A 27707-nucleotide genomic window follows, 5' to 3' on the forward strand; every position below is an offset into this window, starting at 1 on the left:
AATCAGCGTTGGCAACAGCGGAGCTTGTCGATAAAAAAAAAAAAAAAAAACACTTATTGGCAGTTCAGCTCAGCGCAGGAAAAGAGAAACGGAGGTGAGGAAAGTAAACACAAAGGTAAAGTCAAGAGGCAGTGAGGTCAAAGCGAACTTTTTATACGAGGTAAGATTTTTTTTCTGTGGTCACTGAGCTCTGTTTCCTGGTGGTCTGTGCTGTTATTTACTAGCGCACGGTATACATACTGTGTTCTTTCAACGTTGTGTTATAAATATGCTAAATGGCATCATGACAGTTTCCCATTTCCCTTTTTGAGTTATTTCCTCTCACGCAGGCACAGACCATATATGCTGCTTGTCCATGTGTGGTAACATGTACATGTGCAACTTTCTGGCCAAAACACAGGTGGCGTGAGGCGTTGCAACAGTTGGCTTTTGTCGCCACTATTTCTTTGATGTCGGTTTGGTGTGTCTGGGCCTTTGCAGTGCACCTGTAAATAATTTTGAATAATCTGCAAAAGGCCGTAAACTTGGACTCTGCCACCATTATAGCTGTTAAAATGCATTACTGTCAATGCCTTTTTGTAATTGCTTCCACCTATGCATCTTCTCTATAGCATCTATATCAGGCTATGGTGTATTTGAACATTTAGCTATAACACATTGTTAATATTGTTTGTTGTTTTGTATTATTTTCTTTCTTTTTAAACTGGTTCACATATTGATTTTCTGTTTATCTTAACGTATTGTTTTCTTGTTGTGGTTCATGCTCTGCATCATTGAAAATGATGGTCTCCCTCTGTTTATTTCCCAAGTTGTGAATAAAGGTTTAAAAGACATTTTAAACAGCTTACATACAGACATATCTCAGCTGGGCATTGAGTTATTGTGAGTATACTGTGATGTTTTCCCTTTGGGGAGAATAACAAAGTTATGGTGGAATAAACTCGAGATAATGAGTCTCACTTGTCTAGTTTCTCCTCTGCGTGAATCTTCAGGGCTTGATAGCGCTGCTCCTCCTTACGGACCCTGGACAGATACTCCTGAGCGCACTTCTTCAGAACCTCTTCATTCTGAACAGAGTAAAAAAGATTTGAATTACTTGTCAAAAGGATTGTCAAGCTCAATTTTAGATGAGTTGCAAGGCCACGTCATGCTGAAAACACTCAATAGTTGTGAGTAATTTGTCACCTTGCGAAAGCCCTCCAGTACGTCTTTCATCTTCTCGTAGCGTCGGAAGAGGTCGGCAAGAGACTTCTCCACGGAGTTGAGGTCAGCCAAGGCCTGGTCCTTCTCCATGATCAGCTGCTGGATGGTGTGATGAGACAGAGACTTCTCTTTCTGGTCATCCTCTGATGGACACACACACAAGTATACTGGAGATTAGATCATCAGCCTGTGTACCGCAACGTCTGCTGTCGTGAACTCAGATACCAACAAATACATACAAACAATCACTTTACAAATTTATCAAAATGGATTTGTGGGTTAGTATGATTTAACAGCATTTTGTGCTACACTATATGAGTATTTCTCCAGCATGCAAACAAAAACACTCAACAATGAGAAAACAAAGAGACCTGTAAAACTATAGAAACAGAGCTGGTTTGCTTTGAGAGGCTTCCAGACCCTTCATAGTTAAATGACAAAGTTCCCGCCGTATTGCAGGTCCCTCCCTGCTTTCACTTTCCTTTCCTGTCACAAGCTTAGATGGCTGACCTGCTTAACTCGCTAATTCTGCAGGAATGACTTTTGAACCATCTACAGCACAGAAGCAAAGTGCAGATGTGTGTTTAAAGGTTTCCCATACATCTAAATGAGTTTTATGATGTTGTTGGAAAGTTCTGTTTTTTTGAAGTGGGGTTGTATGGGGTACTTTTCCATAGTCAGTATAATACCTAGAAAAAATGGAAATCTGCCGTGGATGGGGTTCAGCAACAAGACGTATTTTAGCCACCTAAAAAATGAATAATACTTGAAGTGTACGGTATATTGAAAGCATTTTCACTGCTTTACCTGCCTGTCAGACGGCCTGTGTCCACGGGGGAAGCTGTTAAAGGCTTCAGCTCTCCATCTATGCTCTTATCAAAGCCACCAGACTTTATTGAGAAAAACAGTAATTTTAGCTTGGCAATGAGGTGAGCTGCTGGCGTACCATTACTTTGATCAGTAAGTTATTTTGTGTTATTGTGCGACTTTGGAGACTCCAAACAAACCCTTTTACAAACAAACTGAACAAAGCAGTGGCAGACCAGCAGCTCTTGTGTTCAGCGATGTGAAATCGCTGTTTTTCTCAATGGAGTCTTGCTTTGAGGACAGCGATATAACGGCTTCATTTTCCTGTTGGAAATCACCGTCTGACATTAAAGAAAAGCAATGTAAAATATTCTAAACATAGCATATACTTAAACAGTTATTGACTTTTTCAAGTTGGACTTTTTAAGGGGGCTAAAATACGTTTTGTTGCTGCTACCTCCACAGCAGTAGATTGCTTAGCTTTCATGTCAGACTTCAGCCTGCTTCTCTAAACTGGGGCATGCCGACCGCCATCTACTGTATGTAATATACTTTCTATGGATAAGTACTTCATACAACCTTACTTCAAAAAATCTAAACTATCCCTTTAATGTCAGCAACTGAGAGATAACATAAAGGAGATTTCTATTAATTTAAAAAAATACAGGGTCTCAACATACAAGATAAAATGCAACAAAAATGGACAAACAAATGTCACTAGATGAGGTGAAGAAAGTGAGCACTTCTGCTCTCCTCTCTGAAGGACGGGTGGCAAGATGTGAGCAAACACAAACAAGTGAGGGACAATTCCTCGTTACTCACCTGGCATGCCTGTCAGAGTTATCAAATAGTAAGGGGAGCAAAGATGGGAGCAGAACAGAAAAGAAGGGACTGTGTTAAGTCAAGCTGGGAGGGCAAGACACATGAGAGAGCCGAGTGTTAGACACGAGCAGAGACAGACTGTTCCTGTATGTGACGGTGCTTTAATGGGATCAAGAAATGAAATTAGACAGCAGCAAAAATCAAATTTTCAGGTGGCCGAGAGGATGTAGGTGAGAGCAAGAATAATGCAGAGAGTGAACCTGCAGCGAGACTTTATGAGTCCAGAGGAGCCAGACGCGCGTGGGCGAGAGGTGAGCACTTCTCCCTCCGATGACATCAGTATTAATTTTATATCAATCAAACATGAAAGCAAGCACATAGCAAAGCTAGCTTGTGTCAGAGGGTAAAAAAAATACTTAATTCTGAAATCAGTGGCGATGGAGTAGGACACAGAGTATATTTCACTCAATTTGAAAATAAACAAGTGCAGCAAAAAGAAGTGGCAGAGGTTGGGGAACGAAAGCAATTGGTTTGAAATAAAATTGTACTGAGAAGATCGAAGGTCCAGTCATCTGTAAGCAATTGAAAACACACTGAACTTACCTATCATCTGTGCAATCGTCTTCTCATACTCAGCAACAATCCTCCTATGGATGAGAAGTTGTAAATCATGAGTATAAGGAATGGATTATTTGAGTATAACAAACATTTGTCTCCACCAATGAAAATACAGGTTTCTTTTACACACCTGTCTGTTTGTTAGCAAGATGTAAAAATAAAAATGTAGCTGGAAGTGGGTGGATATTAGTCAGATAGCTGTAGATTTTGTACTTCTGATTTAAGCTTTCTGTCACTGATATTGAAAAAAGTCCAAGCTAAGTGAAAACGTTGCTTTTTTGAGGTATTTTCTTAGATGTTTGGAGAACGACAAACACACAACAACAACTGTTTTTCAGCCCACAACTTTAGATGATAGGATTATTGTGTTACAGAAGCCTGTTAACCCTTTGATACCTGAGCTAATTGGCTTGATTTCTTTAGAAACATGGGAAGAGGGTGACGAGCAACTTAACAGAAAATGGCCCAAAATAAGCAAGATATTCGTTAAAAGTTACAAGAAAATTACCTAAAAGTAGGCACACACTCACACACACAAAAAGAAAAAAAAAAACTGCCTCACAAAAGTGCTTTTTCCTAATTTTTTGGTCATATCTAATAATCCCATCCAGATAATTTTCAGTTTCCTTGTCACCTTTTACTTATCTTTTGCAATTTGCTCATCATGTTTTTCCTATGTTTCTAAAAGAAATCAAACCAATTTTCTCGCTTTTCAGAGTTTCAATTGCGGGTGAAAGGCTTCTGAATGTGGCACAAGAAAATCAAGATGTTCAAGGTTTAAGACTGATTTTTGGACAAATCATCTTTTGCTTATAAAGTTAAATATAAAGGTAAGTGGTATATATGTGGTCCTGTACAGAGGTATGCATATTTTGAAATATGGCTATATTAGTGAGTTGAGTTCATCTAAGTTTTGCCAACAGGTACATGCAAGTAAAAAGTAAAAAAGATAGCATTAGGTTCAGTGGTAGGTTTAAAGATTTGTAACATCAGAAATGTGGACTTTGATGCAGAAGAGATTAACTCATTATGGCAAAAAAAAGAAAATGTGGATAAATGAAATTAGGAAAAAAATGTTGGTGGCAATCTAGACGTCACAAATAAATATTTATGACTAATGCTTTTTAAGGCCTAATATTAATTTTAAAAATTGAGTTTAAGACATTTTAAGGACCTGCAGATACCCTTTTTTATATTTTATTTAGCTGCTGTGTGTCCTGTTTCCATGGTACTTGTTGCTGGGAGTTCCCCCTCACTCCAAACCAAGGAGCAGCGGAGCCCAATAGGAAGCCTCGTTTTGGGAAAAGCAGGTTGCCAGCGGTAAGAGGATTGATTAGCCGTGCCCCCCCTTAGCCTCTTAGCCCCTCCTTATCCTGAGCCCAATCAGTCAAATGAAGTAAGCTCTGTCTTATCCACACTAACTGACCAGTGGCCAGCTGGACCCACATCCACCACCTGCTGGTAGAGAACAAGGTCTCTGTGCCGCATATCTCTATCTCCTGTAACTCACGTTTGTCAGGGCATAGATAGATCATCTGCAGACGTAAATATGAGTGCAGGCAATCCCTGTTTTGAGCTGTTGTCAGGCAGTTGGCTGTGTATTATCCAAACGATACCTAAAGCTAAAGCACCTCTTTCCACACTGTCTGGTAGCTGGTTGTGCTGTGATGGTTGGAGTCTGAAGAAACTAAAGGGGGGAACTCACAAAGAAAAGATTGTGGCCATTGATGGCATGATGAACTGTGCATGACTTGCAACCGCTATCTGCCTCGTCTCAACGTCAGTTTCACTTAAAATGTTGTGTTAATGATATTACAGCGCAAAAATATCCATAAAGTTTTGCACCGAAGCATAATTTGATCTTTTTTTTATATTTGATTGTAATCATCCATGTGGCAAAGCAGGTCTATGGGTGTTGCCTTTGCACCAAAAATGGCAAAGAGAGAAAGACAACTGGAATTTTCAGGTTGCAAGCTACAAGTCCAGACCGACAAGGTGTACAGGCGTTCCTTAAAATTTAAAGGAGATTTTTTTTTTTCTTACATCCAACTATTTCAGGTGCAGGTGCCACGGAGAGCCAATTGTGTCTTGGATCTCATAATCTAAATTATGTTTATATTTATGTTTTATGATGCTGAGCAAGAGCATTGTGCATGATCTTTATTTTTTTCAGGCTCAAGGGCTTTAAATGTGAAATAGAGACCATATTTGGGATATATAACTCATTTATTTGAGGCTCCTTTGCATAAAAACGGGCCAATTTTGCCCCAAATGTGTGCATATTACCTCATTTAAATGCATGCAAATAGCACAGGAGCACTGAGACTCTATTTGCTTGACAGGGAGAATTACACAGTTTCTTTTTGTCCAATTTGTGCAAGTTTAGCACCAGCAAAAAGCAGCGTATTCATACTGTCCATCAGCACTGTGACACCATGTGTCAGAAATATCAAAAGATATAGATTCTGAATATCTGACACTGTTTCAATAAATCAATATATATTGGCACCAGCTGCTCTTACTCAATCTCTTCTGTTGTATTCTGTTTACCACAGTCATTCTGTTTTCCTCTGCTTCTAAATAGAAAATAATAATAATTGTTGTTGTCACATTGTAGCCTTTTTATGTTTATCTTTAAATCAAAAATTTAAATTGTATACCCTCAATATTAGTTTTTCCATGTGATGGTATCACATATCAGTATTTTTCAAAGTGTTGTATTGAAGTTTGAAATGCCAGTATTGTGACTACATAACCATTTAACAGAAAGACAGGTAGGCATTAAATCCACGCTGTGGTGTGTGGGCGGACCCCACTGTGATGTCAGTGATGACAACCCAAGGTGTTACTTCTTACCTCATCTCCACCACTTCCTGTCGGCTGTCTTCATACTTCCTCTGCCACTCCAGCACTTCTTTCTCCTTTGTCACAATCTGAGGAGGGCAAGAAAACCATTCAATGTGAGATGTTGAAGTGAAGTAAAGACAGTATTTATGACTTACAGGATAAAAAGAAACATTTTGGGGGGCACCTCCTCTCGTGCAATTCCCAGGGAGTGGTCCAGTTCTCTGGGCAGGTGGGGGCTCTCCCCTTCGATGTAGCTGCTGCTGCTGGTGGTCCTGGCGTACAGTGAATTCTTGGACACTCCACTCTCTACTGGAGATGACACGTCTCTGTGCTGCTTCCAGGAGCCAACGGAGAGGGGGGAGAGGAAAGGAAACATAACCGTTTACAAACCAAATCGAGCTACAGATGGGACGCCCTCACCCTCAGGCCTGCAACCAAACGGCAAGGTAGCATCAAACTACGTCAAAATCTACCACACAGCAAAATCAATGTGTAAATGAGGCAGGCTTATGATGTTCCTGAAGACTTCAGCCGCCGTATGATTGGATGAAACAGTCTTCATTGCCACAGTATTAGCCAAATTTGGCTGATGCTGCCCCTAGCTGAGCGGTCATGATCACCTGCTCATCGCAGTAGCTTGAATGTGATTGGGTCCAAGCAAGGCACATAGGAAGGAGGGCAGCAGCTAATACAGCAGAGGCTGCATCATATACAGGAGAGGGAGGAGAGGGTAGCGGACTGGGCAGCATGGGAAAGAGATGTTAGTCTCATGTTAAAGCTTATTATAACATAGTGGTCTTACCTGTTGTGGCTAGTGTCACCTGTTATAGCGTTTGCCCAATTCTTTCAAAAACTAAGACGTGAGATGAACCGGAAAATTACAAGGATTTCTCGTTCGAAAGAGTTTGACGAGTTAGACACCGCACACCACAGTAAATATGCACGTGCACATCTCACCATTGCAACCTAAGACAATCCCCTACCAGCAACAATTCCTCACACAGACCATCATTACAGAACACAAAAACAATCCTAGTACCATTTTTGGTCCCCTAAAACTCTGCTGTGAAAGGGATTTAGTTATCCTTGGGAGAGCCGGATTACGGTTGGATTTGATGAAATGGTGGGGGCTCAAAGGGGACAAGAAGACTGAGATCCACTAATACGCAGAAAAGAGAGTGAAGTGTTTGGTCTGTCTGGAGCAGTAATTCCATTATTCCGCTGAAGGCAAAGACCGGTCAGGTTTAGGTAACCATGAACTTTTTGCTTTTAGTCAGGTACTGATTGGGCTTACCCTTTCACTTCAGTGAGATTTAAGCAAACACTTAAAACAGCTCAGCCCAAACCTGTCCTGTGGTGGTGTGACTCATTGTAACTTTAACTTAAAGCTCTGTTTTACAGAGGCCAATGAAAATACCCATAAAAAACCAGTACCATAAATGGGATAAAGTGAAGTAAAACAGCATGTGCTCAGAAGAATATGTGTCCTTACTGACTGTACGTTTGCTGCTGCTTTAGGGGGGTTTGTGACAAAAATAATCTAAGAAACCAACCACCATTTCTACATTGCAATATTCTGCCACAGGTTTGCTGTATGTCTCTATGCTATATGTATTAATAACTCAATGAAACAGAATGAGCTCTTTCAAATATTCAGGGCAAACAAATAGTTGCTATGTAAAGATATAGTAGCGTAATGGCGTCCTGAGCAAAGAATGAAGTCACACTCTCTGTGTATTGAAATCTCAGTTTTTCTGTGTGGCCCACTGGTGCTTATATGATGGTGACTGTTGATATCGAGATGTTGCAGAAATATAGTGCCCAGCCTCTGGGTTTTACCCCAGTTAACACTGTTAGCCCTGTCTGTTGCCAGTGTTACCACTGTTTGCACTGTTAGCACCATTAGCTGCTGCCTACCTCTGAATCATACATATGCCCTAAACATTGTATAGAGCTTGATGAAGGCTTTAAGATCGGATAAAAATGCAGAAGCCTCTTTTGGATACTATTTGTAATTGTGCTTTGGTGTTACTTTTATTTATTATTGTTTAGAATTTGTGATGATAGAAATTAGCACAAAGTAAATGCTATGTAAACAAACCTTTAGTCTTAGTGGCCCCAAAAGTCTTGGGCATTTGCCTGCTTTGCCCTGTTGGTAATTCAGTCATGTGCTAATAGCACCTTCAGCAGATCATCCCGGATCAAATGTCAAGAAAACAGCAGCATTTTAGCTTCTCTTGCAGGAGTGCTGTATGCAAAAAAACCACATACTGTAGAATTTAGGAAGAACTACTAATGTGAACAAAAATCTGGACACACATGTTGAAACTACAAGACAAATACTACTTCAAACACAAAAACCCAGCAGTAGATGTACAAAGACTACAAAAGGAATACTAGATAGAACTGCAGAAAACACATCTCAGACAAATTCGCTCACAGGAACAAAGTACAGCGACAGAAGCTAAAATGTAGAAAGACCTCAAAAAATGTCTCAGACTTCTGGACTTGTGGGGTCTACAGGAGTAAGTGTATACAGTGCAGTCTGTAGGTATGAGGACAACTGTTTTTTATGCTCTGTGCTCCAGCACTAAGAGGGTAAAGTGCTGAATTTCAGCTTTAATTAGAGGACGTTTACATCCAAATTGGATAAATAACATAGGAATAGTAGTTCTATTGTTTGCTACACTCAATAAAAACTGTGAGCAGTATGTTTTAAAGGACTGTGATTCCTACACTCTTAACCGATTTAGATGTGACCACTTTTATTCATCTTCAGCACTTCAAAGGTACACTACTCAGAAATTGTCAGTTACTGTTTGAACAACCTCAGGTTCACTATTGAAACAAGCTTTGTCTACTTAGTGTTTTGCCTTGCTATATTTGCATATTTTTTTCTGCCCTGTGTCCACAGTTTTAATAGCTTCCCTTTGGATGTGTGCTGCTTACTGTCCACCTGGTTGATACCTTTTTATAAAGTCCCAACCTCACCTGTGCACTGGGCACAGAACACAGCAATTAGAGGAAAATAAACACATACAGGCAGAGTCTCTTCAGATGAACACCCTGGTGGTTCATAAGATTACTGAGAGGGATTACTTTTGTATGAGTCTATACTTTTTTTTTCAAGATTATTTTTTTGTCTTTTGCCTTTATTGGAGATGAGACAGCTTAAGCGTGAATGGGGGAGAGCAACGGGAGATGTGGCCCCCTGTACATGGGGCGCCCACTCTACCAACTGAGCTACTGGGTGCCCCCCAAACATTGTTTTTGCAGAGTGTCCCTTTAACCTCATAGTTACTTCAAATCTAGCATGCTGGAGCACTGAGCCCAAGACAATGAAAAATGTTTTTAGGACCAAATACTTGGACTGCACTGTTGTTGGATTAAGACGAGGACAGATCACATGGGGATATAATTTTACTCTTACTTTGAGTAAGGGTGAACCGTTGATATTCCATCGCCGTGTGCTGGGTTTCTTGAGTCGAGACTGTGAAATGTGTGGGACAACAGCATGAGATATGGAGGTAGAGACGACTGGGAAGTGTCTGCCAGACTCCGACTCTTGAGAGTTTTTCCACTAACCATAAAATATCACTACTCTTAACTGTAAGCATGTGCTGTTTCAGCTCCAGCCCCCTAACCGGCAAAATTGACACCTTCTACCTGAAATTACTGCCAAACTGAATACTGACACCTACCTGATGTACTGTTTGTTAGTGCTGTTAGTCTGGGAAAAGGACCAAACCACAAAACAAGAATGTGACTGGGATTTGAGGTGATGACGGCAAAGCATCAACAAATACATCTGGGAGAGTTATCTCAATATAACTTCTCCACTGCTCATATTAAGTCTAGCATGAGACATTGCCAGTCACATTCATGCTCATGTAAGCCTCTCATGAACAGGCAACATGCATGTTGCCCAACATGCATAATAAAGGCAAGGGACTAAGAAGGCACGGCACTCTGTCCCTGAGGAGAGGACACGACCTTGAGGAGCTTGCTGCTAGTCAGGGTGGGAGCTGGACGTGTTAAGCCATGTTAGAGATCGAGAAGGGGACTGAAGAGGACTGCGGATGTAGTGGTGCAGCCACCATGTTGATAAGGCCATGAGTTCACAGTCACACTCAGTATGGTGTGTTTAGGGGAGGGAGAGGCAGGGTGAGACACACTCATGCACGCACACTGCAGCCACACACACCTGCTTCTCCATAATCGCTCATTCATGATGCATCTTCCCTCTCTCTCTCACACACACGCACACACACACACTCTTGCATACAGCAGGTGCAGGACTCAGCGCAGTACCTGGGGGGTTACAGTGGAGAGGGAGGGGCACTGAGAGATGTTTTTGGCTACCTGCAGAGCCTCTATCCTCAGGGCGGCAAGCACCAGCTCCTCCTGGGCCGCACACATGGGGGGTGGGGGGATTTGATGGGTTTCGGGGGTAAAGAAGGGGGGTTGCGGCCCAAGGATGAGAGAGCAAAAGGAAAACATAGAAACTTGAGTAGAGTGCACACACTTGCTGCTGTGTACATTTCACACGCCTTTTTCACATAGTGAGCTAAAAACTGCAACTGAGGTAAGAAGAGATGAAATATGTGAAAATGAAAAGGCAGGATGAAGTAAAGTGGAACAATGAATAATGTGAAAACACACACAATCACATAGAGTCAAAAAAATGGCCACCAGGGGCACTGCCAATAAGGTTCATCAAGAGGGGTCATGTGTGGTCTGTCAACACACCTGTAGTTTTTGGGCGAATGCTGTGGGGTTGGTCTCAGCCAGGTCAGGCTCCAGGTACTGCAGGAGGTCATCACACTCAGACAGCCTGTCTAACAGGGGCATGGCCAGGGCTGGAGCAGGGGCCTCCACGGGGCCCTCACTAGGGGGCTAAAGGGGCACCGGGAGGAGTAGGCAGAGGGCAGGGAGGAGGGCAGGGGTCAGCATGGCAAAGCAAAGCGCTGAGTGTTTGAGTGGCAGCATTGGGAGCTGAGTCACTGAGCACAAGCTGGGAAGCTAGTGTGGCCGACTGGCTATGTGTTATCATCAGTGACAAGGCTTTAATGAGAATCACTATGACTGATGGCGCTCATGTTGGAGGGTAAAGTCACGGCCTATGTAAAAGCATGTGCAGTGTGGCACCCTCCTCCTTGTGACTAAACAATGATGTGTTGTAAATGTTCCAAAATCAAGACAGATTCTCCAAATGTGATGGTGACAAGACACAGAAATGACAGTGAACTTTGAATCTCAACAGAAAGGCATCCTGCTTACCTGCTCATCTCTCTCTGTGCTCTGCGTTCGGCTGAGTGCCTCGCTCTCTCTCTTCCTGCCCTTGTCCCCAACAGAGCCCTCGGGACCAGGCCGGGAGCTCAGCACGGGTGTCTTCATGCCCGCTGTTATCTGGGCTTCCATCTCCTCAAAACTCCTGCACAGAGTGAGAGAAAGAGGGGGGAGAAAGTGACACGGCACATAGTGGCCTGTATATGATGGATGTGAGTAGTAATGAAACACGCTGCTGGAGCTGCTGACCGGCATGCATTATGCAATCCAAATCATTATGATTTACACTGGATACACCAGCAAAGTACTGACAATTGCACTGTAAGACTTTCTACAGAAAACAGTGAAATACTGCAAAGTAATTGCACATATATGATGAATACTTTTGATGATCTTCCAGATATGAAATTGAATATGAGCTACCTGTCTAGTTTTTCTTGTGATTTATTCAATAAGTTTCCAGGTATTTTATTTTCTCAACTATTGAGGAGATGCATCATTATGTAGAGCTACTGTATATATTAGACAGGCTGTGAGTTTGTGTTGATTATTGTGTTTTGTAATGGTGTTGTAATGTGTTTAGTCGAACTGTGAGTATGAATCTGAAAAAATTTAGTTAATGGAAATAATGGAGACCCCAGGAAGAGTAGCTGCAGTTTAAAACAGAAGCTAATGGGGATATTAACAAACAAACAAACAAACATATTACAGTAAACACATGCAGTAGAGTAGTAGTAGAGTGTGTTGTACCCAGTGCAGGGGGAGCTGGGTTCAGATCCATGCGCACACGTATTCTTGGTCAAGTTGTCAGACACAGAATCCAACTTCAGGTACAAAGATGGCTTCTTCACAGACAGTGGCTACAACATACAAGAAAATGTTTTAAGTCTGAATCCTGATTTTAACGTAGAATTACCACATTACAGTTGTACGCCTCTGCAAACACATCAAGTCGTGGTTACAGTTTACATCCATCGGCAGCACATAAGGTCGATACAATCAGCACAGTTTTGGGCACAAAAGATTTCATCTGTAATCATTTGATCCTATATGATATGACGCTGAGTAATGGTTGGAGAAGTGTTTTTGAAGAACATTATGATGTCACAGTGACATTATAAAATGTCACCACTTCATTATTTTATCTTTTTAGACATTTATGTGAAATTTTGTCATAATTAGTGTATGAATTGTTATACATTGTTATACATGTTTTACGTGGTCACAGTGATCTTGACCTTGGACCACCAAAATCTGATCAGTTCATGGGTCAAGGTAGAAGTTTGTGACAAATTTGAATAAATTCCCTCAAGGTGTTCTTAAAATACTGCGTTCGCAATAATGAGACAGACGGACACATGAACATACCTCCAACTCAAAAACATAATCCTTCTGGCCACTACTGTCGCCAGCGCGGAGGCATAATAACATGTTACATATAAAACATACCAGTGCAAATAAAGAAAGCAGCAAATGTTTGATAATTTCTTTGAATAACATCAGATACTCACGGGTGAAGCGGAGCCAAGCTTCTCCATGTACTCAATTTCATAGTCTTGCGCTGACACAGAAAGACAAAGTTTTAGATGCAGAGGAGGAAATGGAGAGACATTTCTAGTAAATGTTGAGCTCTGGACTGTTGGAATCAGAAGCAGAGGCGGGACTGTCTGTTTGCATCTCTGACCCAGATGAGTTGAGCCACACAGCCTCTGGGAAGAGGCTCCTCTTCTGGAGGTCAGAGTTCATAGAGAACTGGGCCAGCAGGCTTATTTCACTGCCACATCAAAAATCAATAACATTGCTGGATGAATGGAGAGTAAAGTGGATGGTTGCTGTACTGTACACGACTGTTTATCCAAACATAAGCTTTGAATTTCCTCTGAGCGCCGCCTGTCTGTGGTATGCTTTGATCTCTCATTTATTTGGACGCAGGTGGCTGCTGGAGGTACAAAGACGGAGCCAATAGAGTCAGACAGCTAAGCCTCACCTGGAGTCTGATGAGGAAGACTGTTCTCGTTAACAAAGGACGTAAGGTCGCACGGCTGAGGAAAGTCTTGCTGTTCGGAGTTCAAATCTGCATCGTGCAGGGCTGTCCACTTATGACTGGTGGAGGAGGCCAGCTTCTCCTCGTCTGTGGCGTGGTCATCCTGTTGGTGGATGGAGGGTGTTTCATCTGCCGGCGAAGGATCCTGAAATAGAGGTGGCAGTGTCAGAGTCAGAGGGAAGAGAAAGAGGCATACAGTAGAGATATGGAGAAGTACGCACCTCGGATGGGTCAGACAATGGGGATTTCTTTGGCGACCTCTTCACTCTGAAAGTATTACTGAGAAAAAGAAAAATCAAGATCAAGAGTCTTTCAGCTTCATTGGATCCAACAGTCGCTGTCTGACACCAGATATTACGTATTTGTTACATATCTCATGTGTGTTTGAAGTCACAAATCCTAAAATGTAAAACTGGTTGGGTGCATCTGCTTTTGCATAAACTCACAACATAATTTGCATTGAGAAGCATTACCATACATGTAGCATTACCACTTACTGTAGTCTATGTGTGGCTGAAATGAACAGAAGAGTGAAATGTTTGTGGAAAGGGTTTGATCCATAGTTAGTAACTGCACAGTGAAGAGCAGAGGTTAATGAATGTTATGAATAGTTTACTTTTCACACAAATCACACAGCTCCTAGTATGTACTTGGTAAAGCAGCATATTAGTTAGGACACTGATGCAGATATAATCTATTACTGCAGATTAACTGTTCGTGGAAGATTTTTATTTTTGTTACTCCAGTTTTAAATTTATAGATTTTGTAAATGGAGCGGATTCTGCAAAGGTTTTATAGGGTCAAAGTCCTTGGAAAGCAACATACAACAACTATCATCCTCTAAATTTAATGTTAATGACATGTCTGATCGATAATAACTGAAAATTTCTGCAAATGGTCTTTAATAAACCTTTTTAGACTCAGTGTTTCCTGGTTGTATTTACTCACCAAAGTCATTATGACTGAATTTAAGTATATAATTAAGACAAATAATAATAAATAACCCCCCAAATATGATACTTCTCTACAATAGCATAATCATTACTGTGTAGTTTAGTTTTTTCGACAATAACCAACAATGAACACAAGAGGGAGCACATGCACCTCCTTTGCTACACAGGCAGTAACCACAAACCTCCAAAGCAGTTATAGCTTCAGAACAAAAAGGTACTTGAACATTTTACCATAAAATACTTTTTTCCACTACTGACACTTTTGTTTTGGAAAACATGTGAATAAAAAAATATTAGAAACTGTCTGAAATGTTTTAAAGAGTAACTGCTAAAGGCAGCATAGCACATATAACTAAGCATAATAAGCAAGTTTGTCATTCAATAGAACCTCATTGAGCACTGTTGCACTGACCTCTACTGGAAGACGGTTTCAAGCATTTTATGCAACTGTGTTGTACTGTCGCACTTTTTTGCACTGTGGTGTTTTGCACCAAATGGTTGCATAAGTTCAATGTTGTGGCTAGTGTGTGCATATGTAGTAACTTTTAAAAAATATATATTTGAATGCACATTACACTGATTTAACTGGTTAAATGGTGGAGTCTGGTTATAATAATTCTCCCCCTTCAAGTGCTGACTAAAAATAGCTGAGTTAACACTGAAAAAGAGAAAAATACAAAGTAGTTTGACCATCCAGCCAATTGTGTTATGGCTGTAAAAGTGGTGACACCCTTGTTAAATAAGTATTCACAAAGAAATTTTTATGCCTAAAAGTCAAAAGCAATGATTTGACCCCAAAAATGACCTAAAATTGTAGCTACAGTGTTCAGTGCTCTGCCTTTGTATAACCTTACACAACCAACACAACAAAAGGTAATGAAATGGCAAAATGTTACAATCTTAGTATCTTTTTTTTTTTTAGTGAAACTTTTGTCATTTATTTCTAAATCATTTACTTACTAGAACTTGTATATATTTTTTTGTTTGTTTTGTTCATATTTTAAATGTCCGGTTTAAAAGTAGTAACAGAGAGAATTGAAAGCAACCCCCAAGTATTATTTTGCTGCAATAGTCACATCATCAAGTTTGACCTAAATTAAGATTACCTGACATAATCAACTTCTTCTTCCCTTATCTTTCTATAGTCATCGTCATGTTATCAGTTTTTTGTCATTGGCATCATCCTCATTCTCACATTCTCAACTCACTGTATTACCTTTACTACAGTTTTCTTTAGCCCAATAGAGTCAAAGGCAGAGCGCAGTAACGCAGTACATTTACTCTGCTTTGCCTTGGATTTTATTTACATATTGTGGTTACTGCAAATTTTACACCCTAATTCCTCTTTAAAAGAACTGACTGAACCAGAAAATGTTGTCACAAGATAGAACAAGTATCCAAATGTTCAATTTCAATCCTAACTGAATTTTGACCAAAATTGTAGTTGCTGCATTTAGCCTTTGTGGGGCAGAATTGTACTATGATGTTTTTTACTGGCCACGTTATAGATGGGATTGTACCAGACATAATACAGAATTTAAAGGAAAACTGAGAACAGGTCCTTCCTGTTAAAATGAGCAGGATTAAAAAAAGTTTAAATGGATCTGTTTGATAGTGAGCACAATGGATCGTGATGTTTCTGTTTACAGGAAGAGGGGCAACATGCTGCTTTTAAAGGGGATGGATGGTTGTGTTGTCCCTGTACTTACAACAGACAACATAGAGAGGACACACCCCTGGACTTCCTGTGACATATGAGAATACACAGACACAGGTGACAGAGAGACAGACAGAGGACACTGGCATAATAGACAAGAGACTATACGAACACAGACCGACCTCACCAACAGAGACGCAGACATGCCTACACATGAATACAATGTTCTTTAAAAAGGAGCGTGGACCATCCCATTAAAGTACAGTCATATGGTAATAATCTATGAACTTACGATTTGATCGGAGTTTTCTTCTTCTTGGCCGGTTTGTTCTGGTTTTGGTCCTCCAGTTCTCCGACATTGTCATTGTCATTTTCATTGTCATAGTCATTGGATGACAGTTCAAAGGAGGCAGAGGCCTTTGGAGGGGAGTTGGCCATCTTATTGGAAGATTTGAAAGGGTCTACGGAGTCATCAAAGTTATTGGGGTCAAAGGAATAAGACGGCCGGGACAGTTTGGGGGAGTTGGCGATGCCTCTCTTTGTAGTAAATGGATTGAAGTTCGGATCATCCCATTTGTCAGGTTGAATGTTGTAAGAGGCAGCAGGAACAGAGATTTCATTCTCATTGCCATTGTGAGATTCTGGCGGATTGTTGTCCAGGTGCTCTGTCTGCATTGGGGGGGCCTTCTTCAGCCCGAGCTTTGGTTTCCTCAGAGGCATCTTGGCACCGGGCTTCTTGCCCAATTTCTTGGGTGGGGGAGAGGCCTGGTGTGGTGCCTCGCTGCCCTCCTCAGAGTAGTCAAACTCCAGCCTTACGGACTGACGCTTTGGGAGGATGGGTTGCTCTTCGGGGTTGTTGATCGGCGTTTCAAGAGGAGCTGGGGGACACGGCTCCACAGCCAGGACAGGGGGACTCTTTGGAGGTGTTGTAATGGGGGCAGACACAGGATCTTTACGACCAAGGACAGGGGAATTGGCAATTTTACTACCTCCAGTCTTGAAAGGGTCGATGTTCTCAAAATTATCTGGATCCCATTTGTAAGAGGTACTAGGAGGGATGGGGGATTCGTCTCTGACCGGTGGACTACCAGGGAGTGGGGTCTCCTCGTGGCACAGGGGTAAGGTAGGGATAACAAGGCTCTCCTCTTGGCTGGTATGATTGGTCTCCTCCGGCAGAGGAGGAGGAGTCACCACACGGCTCTTCCTGGTCCTGCGAAGAGTTCCTCCAGGACTCGGAGTTGCAGATCCTCCCTCTGCTTCCTCCTGAGCCTGGAGAGGGCTGGCAGTTCGAGGCTTCGCCCGCTTCTTGACCTCTGGGGTGCTGCTGGATGACGCTGGCCTTGGACTCTCTGGGTTAGAGTTCTGTCTGAGGAGAGGCTTCTTCTTCAAAGACCCAGGACGGACTTTCTTGGGTCTGTGGAGCGTCCCTGGGGCGCTGTCGGTGCCTACGCTGAAGGATTCAGAATGTGGACGGAAGCCTCCCGCTGTTGATCCGTCCAACAGACCACCACTGTCTAGTTCTCCTCCCTGGAAGCTAAGTGAACGGGTAAGAGTGTGACTTGAATCTCCAGCCAATAACTCTATGTTGTATTGGCCACTGGCTGCAATGGGCCTGTTCTCATCAAAAACAATGGATGGGGAACGGCATGGTCGATCAGCTGAAGGCAATTCAGAGGCAGGATCATTGACGGAGGTGTCTTCTACTGCAAAAGAAGGAGAGACAGAACAGAAAAGGGTTTTAGCTACGAAAGGAGCTTAACATCAAAATGAAATAAAATTGGGACCATCATGTTTTTTAACTGGTTTAAGGAGGAGATGCAAATGTGATCGAGGAAGCCCGCATGGAGATGAAAACTGCAGTTGGCTTCTGACACATCCAATTATAAGGATGAATGTGCTATAAATAATTCAATAAGAGTCTCACAGTTGGACAGAAAGTCGTAATAAAATTACCACATGAGAGAGAACTGACTGCTCAGCCTCAAACAGCTCCAGGTTTGTGCAGTGGAGATGCTTGTCTCAGCAAACAAAGCCAGATGAGAAGTGCTGCTTTATTCCACTAGATGGTGCACAACACTTTTCTGCACTTCCTTTTTTACAAATGTGTTATAGAGCATCACACCATATTAGAGCTAAGCACATATGGTGGCATAATTTACTCACTGTACCTTTGTTTTCAGATGTTAGTTGCTGTGCTGGGGGATCTACAGGAGAAACAGCCTTCACTGGAGTTGTGGATTCAGGGGTCTCAAATGCTCCATCAGAGTCTGAGCTCCTATAACAAAAGATGAGAACACGTCAGACTGATATCACTTGAACTGTAATGACTCGAGTGACTGTAGCACCATCTTTGACGTCAAGTGAGGATGAGCTTAACTTCTCTCCTCAAGACACAAGACTTCATTAAGAATACATATACTTCCCAAGAAAATGGTTTCAATAGTGTTTAATGCAATATATAGTGTAAATGTGTTAACAAACCAAATAAATGTGTATCAGGTTGTCGGGGCAGCAAGTGCTATTTTTTTTAAAAGCCCCCCCAGGCTAGTATGTGTTTCTGTTTTTATTCCTTGTAGTCTTTTATGGCTGCTAATGAAAACGCTGAATCTGCAGTGAGCTGACAGATAATGACACATCTGAGACACAGGATTACCCCCAACTCAACACACACATGCAACACCCATACACACACAAGACCCCCTCGAGAGATCTTTAGATATCACCTCTATGAAAAAGATAGGGAGGGACTGAGCCGAAAACAGAGACCAATTTCTGCACAGCAATAGGCTAGAAATAAAATTCACAGTGTTATCATCCAAAGCAAAAGCAGTATTGATTGGTTTTTCATAACACCAGACACACACACGAAGCGAAGCTCATCAGACAACCTGAATACAAATGTCCATGCTCCGTTGATCATAGTATTATAACCTGACGGAGTGGCAGCAGCCTCCTGTCCTGTCTCACCTCTGTCTGACTGGCTCCCCAGCAGCACTGATCATGCTGTCATGACGTGAGCCCCAGGAGAGACTGCGAAGGAGCCCCAGAGCCGGATCCGAGCCCGGGCTGTCCCCGTCGCCTGCCCCTCCCAGCAGTGTGTCCCAGCCCCAGCGAGCCCACTGCAGTGGAGACAGAGCCTGCCACGTACTCACAGCCATGGCTGCCGGCGGGTTATACCTCTTCGCACCGCGATGCTACTGCCTGACACACAGGTGGACGCTCACCGTCTCCTCCTCAGATGATGACCACCAGATCCAGCCTTTCCACCACTTTTTTATTTTTATCTGTAGTTTGATATCTCTTTGTTTCCAGTCTACAATCTGAGTCCTTTCACGTTGCTCCTCTTTATCATCTGTAGCCACATCAGTCTGTCTCCTCTCCTCCCCAGTAGGAGATGATGCCTCCCAATCTGAACGAGACTGGCTGCAGAAGCCCACTGCCTGCATACTGTATATTCTGGTACTCTCTCCCTCCCTCTCTGCTAGCCCTACTCTCTCTACCTTCCTCCCTCCCTCTACCCCCCTCTCTCTCTCTCTCTAGTGCTCCTGAACCATGTTGCTGTATCCACACAGAAGAAAAAGCTCATTGCCTACCAGTGTAACCTGCTCTGATGAAGCTGAGGATCTGATATATATTTCCTGAACCTTTAGCTGAACTGTAGTGTCATCTCTGCCTAGATCAGTTAGAAAATTCACACATCTTTTGGTCAGTGCATAGACACAGCCAGATTTTGCTGTACAAATCCAGCAGGTCATTTTCACAAATATAGTGAAACTAAAGAAACACCATCTAATAACTAATGATACCTTAAAAGATATTATTGTGTGCATGTGCAGGAGATAGCTTCTCCATAATCCTTGCATCTTCTTTTGCAGTGCAAAGTATACAACAGTAATGAAAAATGCAACGCCTAGAGGAAATGGTGCCATTATTGTGGACCCCTGTATGCCTCCTTAACACACAAATACAAGACGGTAGAAGAGACAAGAACCCCCGCCATATAACGACACCTCCAAGTCCATGCACTATATTGATCTAGCAAATCTATAAGGATTCACCTCGAGGCATTTCTGAAGCCATTCAGCGTCCTGTGGGAGTCTTTTGTCACAGATGCTCACAAACATGGTTCAAATAGAGTAGCATGAAAGACAACATCGAGCCATCAATGTGGTCAATATGGCCAGCACATCAAAAATTCAGAGCTGAGTTAGCTAGTGATATGGAGAAGGCCTTTTCTGTCATGGTCAATATGTCCACTACCCCCCGGGGTCACATTACAGCACAGATTCTTCTCTGCCATCAATGTGATGGGAGTTACATGTTGTACATGCACTACAATGTGCTCCACTGAACAATTCATCCGGCTACACAAAAGCATTACACTGCATGTTAAAGCTCCAGTGGGGTATAAAATGGTAAGTGGTGCCTGTTTATAACATTTTTACATTATTGAAATTCTCTAATCAAAAGCCTTAAAAAGGCTAATCAAAAGCCTTAAAAACACCTCAGACACATTGGAGGTAGGTAGGATGCAAAAATGAGACAACACATGGCAAAGACAGGAGCCAGAGCTGTAATCTCTGTGAGGGGCCCCGTGTGTCCCAGCAGGATAAGACTGGTCTGCCTGGAGATCCATCTGGATCAGTCACTGGGAACCGGGATCATAGTGTCAGATGGTCTGACAGGCATTGACACAGACAAGACCCACTTACAGAGTGCAATATGCAAAGACCAAAAAAGCATACGGCAAACAAACTCTTCTATGAAAAGCTGTACGAAATGCCACTCTCTGGAGATTCTGTTTTGATGTGTAGTATTAAAATTAAAAGCTGCTTCTTTGAGGACGGTTGAAAATAAAACTGAAAACAGAGACACAATGAGGTAATTAGGGCTCATTTCAGCGCTCCGTTTACGTCCTGCAGAGGACATTTTTCATGTGACTGCAAACACTGTGTTGCTATGGTAACGGGAGGTTGCTGCCGCCATATGTTCCACGTTGGAAGGAAACACGTTGGATGCACACAGTCCAACACACACAACTGAGGCTTGCCTAACCAATGAGGTCCAGTGAAGTGTTTTATATGATGTATGAAGCAGCATCAACATTACACTATATTCACAACCCACAAATTGGTTTAACTAAAAAATTAAAAAATATATATTTTTTGATTCTTTATTCTACTGTCCTATTCCTTGCAGAATGATTACTATTGATCCTATTTGTTCAAATTTAAACAGATGGAGGCTAATCGACTTGAAATCATACACGGTGGAAGAAGATCTTTAATTAAAACTATTAATAAGGTGGATAAAGATCAATCTGGGAGTGTCTTCTGTGTTAATGCAATCTTATTTTCTATAGCACTTATGTGATCTGGTTGCAGACAAAACATAGAAAGAGGAAAAGGCAGCGTGTGGGTGAGCAGTCAGGGTATGGGGGCGAATAGAAACAAAGAGAGCAGCAGTTAATAGCAGCCTCTCACAGGCTGAGACGACTGCCTGGAGACAGAAACTCTGCAGCGCGAAGCAGGGAGACGCTGCATTTTAGACAGCGAGACGTATCTCTGCTTAAAGCAAGCACAGCCTATCTAAACAGCTTTCACAGTGCTGGAGGGAGAGCCATCGCCACTGGGAAGATGGGGAAACTGGGCTACACCGACATGTAAACCTATCACCACCTGCCTGTCCTATATATACACACATTCTTTTAAAAATGATATTGGCAATGCAAATGAAGCACATATCTGCTCTCAAAACGCTAAATTTGATGTCACAAATCAATAGTGATTTCAATATGATTAGATGAAAGCTGATGGGAAAATAAAGAAGAAAGGAGGGATGAATGGAGGCAGGCTGCTGGTCTCCAAGCAGCTGTGTGATTAGCATCAATGGATTAGCTGCCTCATGCTCCCTTCATCGTCTTTCTGCTGTCAAACACCTTTTAGCCCTCCCTGGACTCGACCATCATCCATCTCTTTCCATTTCACTTCTCCTTTACCTTTAACTCCCTCACTTACCCTTGCCTCCTGCTCCTTCCCTACAAACCATCATCCCTTTATTAGCTTCTCCTCGTTTAGCGATCCCTCCCCTCTCGGCTGCTCGGAGCTTGTGTTAAAATTAAATATGAAATCATACTATGACTTTGTCCCTCATTACACTCTGTACCAGGAACACTCGACGTGCTTTGAGGGTCACTTTTGCTAAATGAAAGCACTTTATCTTTATTGTGAATTAGAAAATGTTTGGGGGCCACCTACACACTATTGGAGGCAATAAATTGCATATCAGTGTTCTATGCCATGGAGTCTGCGACCCCTGAGGGGTCCTCAGAGTTATTGCAGGGGAGCTGCCAAATTATCGTTTGGTAATTTGTTTCAAGTTTTAATTTAAGGTTGGTTTTAAATTGAAAATAAACTTGTTATTATTACTTGTTATTAGTAAAAAAAAAAACAGTCCACAACATTGATGATGTTGTTGTTACCCACGAATCTTTGTGCAATCATGTTAAGTGACACTAAATCACTGGTTGGTACCTGTCTATAAGAGCGAGGTAAAAATAGTTAGCTAACAATTACATACTATTGAAACATACTGGCTTATTAGCTGTATTAGTTTTCCAAGTATATGGGTGTTTTTAAGAACCGCAATGGACTGTTTTCTAACTTTTTCAGCAAGAGACTCTGAAATAAACATGATGTCTAAATATAAGAATCTTCTAATATTATTTTTTAATAACCTATTACTTTATGCACCACAAGGGGTATGTTTCTACACGGCTCTTTAGGCCGTCCTACACGTTATTGTAGGCCAAGTTTAATATGAAACTCAATTTTATACAATAAACAAAGTATGGGGTCTCTGCTCCATCTCTCCTTCAGCTCAGGGATGCTTGGCCTTAGAAACGTAAAAGAACAATACTGTGTCTCATTTCTCTCCTCTGAGGTAGAAATGAGACACCAACAGAGGGAGCTCCTGTTCTTTTATCCTCTTGATGAATGAATGTCTGGATATTATAGTATTACATCACAGACACCAAACCTGTGAAACACCACAACATCAGATTTTACATTTTACAAGAGCCTCTCCAGTTTCTACACTGAGCAGGGAGCAACTGAAAGAGGCTTTGTAATGAGAAAAGGGCGCAAAGAGGCTCTTGTCCTCTACAAATGATTCTTCAATTTCAGGAAATAAAATGTTATGAAAAATCACTCTGTACCTTCGCCAGGTCGTGTAAACAGAGCAGAGGTCTCATCTCTAGTGTAGTGTCCCTTTGTCCAAGAAATCCACTCAAAAACAAAGAAGCCACTGAGAAAAAAAGAGTGTCAGACCAGGATTACCTCAATGTGTAATACCTCATCGAGCCTAATCTGAGACTCTGCCTGAAAGCAGATGGCACATTAAACAACAACGGGCCAGGTCTGTGAATCACAGCACCAGCAAGGAGGGGGTTAAAATATCCATTTTGAGGATGAGATCACGTGCTAGGTTCATTCAGTCGTATCCCAACCCCCCATCGAGGCACACATGAACAAACTGGCCACTCATTTTGGATTTCAGAATAGAAATGACCACTAACAGTGTATTTGTACATGGTCCTTTTTACTGCATGTCCCTGAGCTTGGTACCTGAGATGAGAGAGATGACTGAATGCATCTTATTTAGAACATTGAGTATCTGATGTAAAGCTATTTCATTTGTATTTTGTATTTATCTTTTTATAGTTATTACAGTCATTTATCTTTATTATTATTATTATTATTATTATTAGTAGTAGTAGTAGTAGTAGTAGTAGTAGTAGTAGTAGTAGTAGTAGTAGTAGAAGTAGAAGAAGTAGTACTATACTATTGTTTTGTTTTTGTTTTTTTTGCGTTATTTATTTTTTTCCTTATTTATTTCAATCAACTTTTTCCTTCCGTCCTTTGAGCATAAACATAGTCCATGACCTAACGCTTAACATTTCCAGATCAGAGGCCTACAGCGCTTTGATGTGTGTGTGCTTTATATATTGTAAGTACTTTTGACAGTGTTACATAACTCAGGGAGTGAGCTCAGTAATAGCCTTATTATTAATGGTTGGGATGTCGGGCACAGTGCTGCTGTTGTGCACACCTGTAGGAAAACAGTTACTAATCCAATGCAGTGAGAGCCTGTACTTTGCTTTAGCAAATTATTCAGCCCTCTGTGGTCTGAGTTCAGCAGAGCTCTGTGCTGAAAAATAACTTATGTATTATGCTATAAATCATTCATTTCTACATTACAGACAGCATACACACACACACACACACACACACACACACACACACACAGTCACTCTAGTTCCCTTATCCCTCTCCTTCGTTTCTCCCCTGATTCTTCTTCCCCTGTGCAGTAGTGTGTCTGAGATATAAATAAAACCCAGCAAAGTGGAGCACTTTCCCTCCGTCTCTCTCCCTCGCTAACGCTTCCTCTCATCCTCTGATATTCCTATATATTATCTTCTTTCACCCCCCCTCACACAGCACGCTCTGTTTCACCGTCACCGTCACCAGCTTCTGCTCCCAACGCATCAGCCACGTCCTCCTTCACGCAGAACAAAACATCACCCCACCAGCCTCCCAGCGGCACCTACTGTACTCGTTGCCTAATTCTGGTTCCCACAGGCTCCACAGGCTCCCCTGAACGACTATTAAGATTCATCCATACTGTAGTTGAGGCACACTGATGCACATGTGCAGCACATGCTGCAATTCTCAGATCCTTATTTACATCACAAAAGCAAACAACAACAGTGATGAAGTGCTCTGTTGCTTTGGATTTTATGGTCAGAGACAGCTGAACGGCAATACGTGTGAAAAGACAGCGTAAGGGGAAGCAAAAATACATCAAAAACTGACACAAACAAAACAGAACACTATGTCTCACAGAGCTGTTTGACAGGCATCATGTGGTCACAGTCAGTGGCAACCCTAACCATGTTTTACTCACAGGTGATTGCATTCTGCACAAGAAATTCCCCTAAATGAACATTTATGTTGTATTAAGGGGCAGTTTAAAGCCACTAATAAAAAGAAACAATAAAGCAGAAGCAGGTGGAGCTGCTCTCCAGACTTTCAGCTTTTCAAAATAAAGTGATTTTGATCACACTTCCTAAAATTTCCAGGCGACAACAGCACTAAGCAGGAACGCAGGTTAGGTAAAACTCACATGTGTTCTTGAGAGGGACAGGGGGTCTCTCCTTGCTCCATGGACTCGTTGGCTCCCATCCTCAGCTAGCTCTGCCAGCCTCCCCCCTGCTCCCCTGCCTGCTCCTGCTCCCCAGCCACCCTCCACATCCACCTGCTCGCCCCACACCTCCAAAACTACCTCTCCTTTTCAGTCTGATCCCTGCAGGAGGAGGCAGGCAGCCTGTGTCAGTGAAGGTGAGCACCGGCTGAGCTTTCAGTGCTGCAGTGCAGAGGATGAGCAAGTCTTGCTCACATCAGGAGCAAAGCGCTGGATGATTAAGGGCTCCTCACTTTGTGCACAGCATCGCTAAGCCTCGGCCGCTCACAGACTGGGAATATTCCTGTTTCTCATCTCAAATGATGCAACACCGAGAGGAATAAAATCTCCAAGAGCAAAAATGTCAAGAAGGGAATAATCCAGAACAAATGAAATGATCCTGCGTTCTTGCCGTCTTGTGTCTGAGGTTGTCTGCTCTCTGTTTGGCTGCTGATATTGCTGAGCTGTGTTGCTGCTCTGGCTGCCTCCTCCCCCCTCTCTCCTCCACTCATTCCCCTGACTCCAGCCTCCTGTGCCTTTAAAAAGACAAGCAGCTTTTTCTTGTCCGCTACCACGACTATGCAGGGGAGCCAAACAATAGCAGACCCTCCAAAACCCCACTGATTAACAGACGCTTTCTCCTTTACTCTGTCTTCATCTTCCTCCCTCCAACATCAACCTCTTCTACCTCTCCACTCTGCCTTTCCCCTGCCATGATCCCCCCCTCTCTCACCCAGGGACTTGCAAGAAAAAAAACATCATTTTTGCGCCTCCTTTTGACACAATGGAAGCTTCCAGCACTCAGCGTGGCCAACCAGAGTGATGCCTGAGGTAAACAAAAGACTCTGGGAAACTAGTATGTGTGTGTGTAGGATTCAACTCTGACCCTATTTTATTCTCTTTCATTCAACAACAGCTCTGTAGCAGCACACATTAACATAACAAGCAGTATGAGACAATAAATAGACAAAAATCGAACTTTTAAAATGATGTTATGAAAAAGTAACATCTGCGCCAGCCACATTGATTCATATGTTTTGGTCGTGCACCAGTTTAAGTTCCTTTTGGGGTTCAATTTGTAAATCCCTGAGCAAAGCTTACAACATGGTAGTTGATCCAGACCCTCTGACTGCCATTTGTAGTGTAAAACCACAGGCTTCTGCCTGGTTGAGGAATTTCTGTTATGTGATTGCTTTTACCTGTTGGCTAGCTCGCTTTCTCACTTTACTCAATTGGAAAAATCCCAAACCTCCCTCCCATGCAGGGTGACTAAGGGATGTCGTGTTCCATCTAGAGCTTGAAAACATTATTCCTTTAAAGGGAAAGAAGAATGAATGTGGTAATTTGGTAGTGGATCCCATTTATGTCCCAGCTATTACTGGGATAAAGTGGAATGAGTCACAGGCATGTCAATGGCTTGGGTGTGTGGGAGTTTGGAGCAACAGGCATAATGTTTAGTTTTTCTTTTCTTTCGCTCTTTTTTATTTATCTATTTCTATAAATATATCTTTATTCTATTTATTTTGTTGTGCCTTGCTTGTGTACTGCTTTATTTTTATTATTGACAGTAGTAGCATACCAGTGTGGGGCTGAGGGGTGGGGGGATTGGGGGATAAATTGGGAAAATTCATGGGTTGAGAAGGAAGAAGGTGATTTTTGTTCTCTCTACAGATGTTGATTTTGTATATTATTTTGTACAATTGTATGTTTTGAAAACTCAACAAAGAGAGTTAAAAAAAAATTAACATCGACAGCCAGTGGGCTGTCGATGTTAATTTTAGTTTAGTTAGTTTTTTTTCCAGAATGTTCAAGATAGTATATAGATATTTTAACTATAGGAGCTTAACCCAGAGGTGTCACTCTGTGCAAAAGAGGCAGGAGCATACGCTAAGCTGAATGAATGAATACGCTCTCTGTGTTTAACTCCCTGGACAGCAGGCTCGGTTGGTGATCTAATTTACTGGCACTCTCATCAAACCATGAATTGCATCAAAGACCGGAAAAGCAATGATGCTATTCTGTCTAGCCTTGTCGATCCAATGTCTCTTTTCTTTAAGACATCTGTGTGTGTGACAGACACAGAGAATGTGTCCTGTGGGATGAAAATAAGAGCAGGAACAGGTTCTGCACATTTCCCATTCATTGTCGAGGAGCAATGGGAAAGGTGTTGGAAATATGAGAAGAATAAATCTATTGTGCGCTCATGGGAAAGTGAGGAAATGAGGGC

General features: G+C 42.1%; 1 protein-coding gene across 6 annotated transcripts in view; it reads right to left on the reverse strand.

Annotated features, from left to right (window-relative positions):
* Positions 1-27707, reverse strand: part of tacc2 (transforming, acidic coiled-coil containing protein 2) — a 66807-nt gene that overhangs the window by 1577 nt on the left and 37523 nt on the right. Inside the window, exons 9-24 of one of the 6 annotated variants that reach the window (XM_088086657.1) lie at positions 18409-18515; positions 16533-17943; positions 16293-16328; positions 13852-13909; positions 13574-13775; positions 13098-13147; positions 12337-12446; positions 11578-11731; positions 11047-11193; positions 10660-10701; positions 9728-9787; positions 6482-6628; positions 6307-6383; positions 3436-3479; positions 1186-1346; positions 961-1067 (exon numbers count right to left, since the gene is read on the reverse strand). In XM_088086657.1, the coding sequence (XP_087942783.1) occupies positions 961-1067; positions 1186-1346; positions 3436-3479; positions 6307-6383; positions 6482-6628; positions 9728-9787; positions 10660-10701; positions 11047-11193; positions 11578-11731; positions 12337-12446; positions 13098-13147; positions 13574-13775; positions 13852-13909; positions 16293-16328; positions 16533-17943; positions 18409-18515 (2913 nt within the window). Of the gene's footprint in view, positions 1-960; positions 1068-1185; positions 1347-3435; positions 3480-6306; positions 6384-6481; positions 6629-9727; positions 9788-10608; positions 10702-11046; positions 11194-11577; positions 11732-12336; positions 12447-13097; positions 13148-13573; positions 13776-13851; positions 13910-16292; positions 16329-16532; positions 17944-18408; positions 18516-27707 lie in introns of all 6 variants that reach the window. The other 5 variants (XM_088086658.1, XM_088086659.1, XM_088086661.1 and 2 more) reach the window with 5 other exon arrangements.

Source organism: Plectropomus leopardus, chromosome 13 (genome assembly GCF_026936395.1).
Source record: "Plectropomus leopardus strain MGB_pleo_1.0 chromosome 13, ASM2693639v1, whole genome shotgun sequence".
In the NCBI taxonomy this organism is placed as follows: Eukaryota; Metazoa; Chordata; class Actinopteri; order Perciformes; family Serranidae; genus Plectropomus; species Plectropomus leopardus.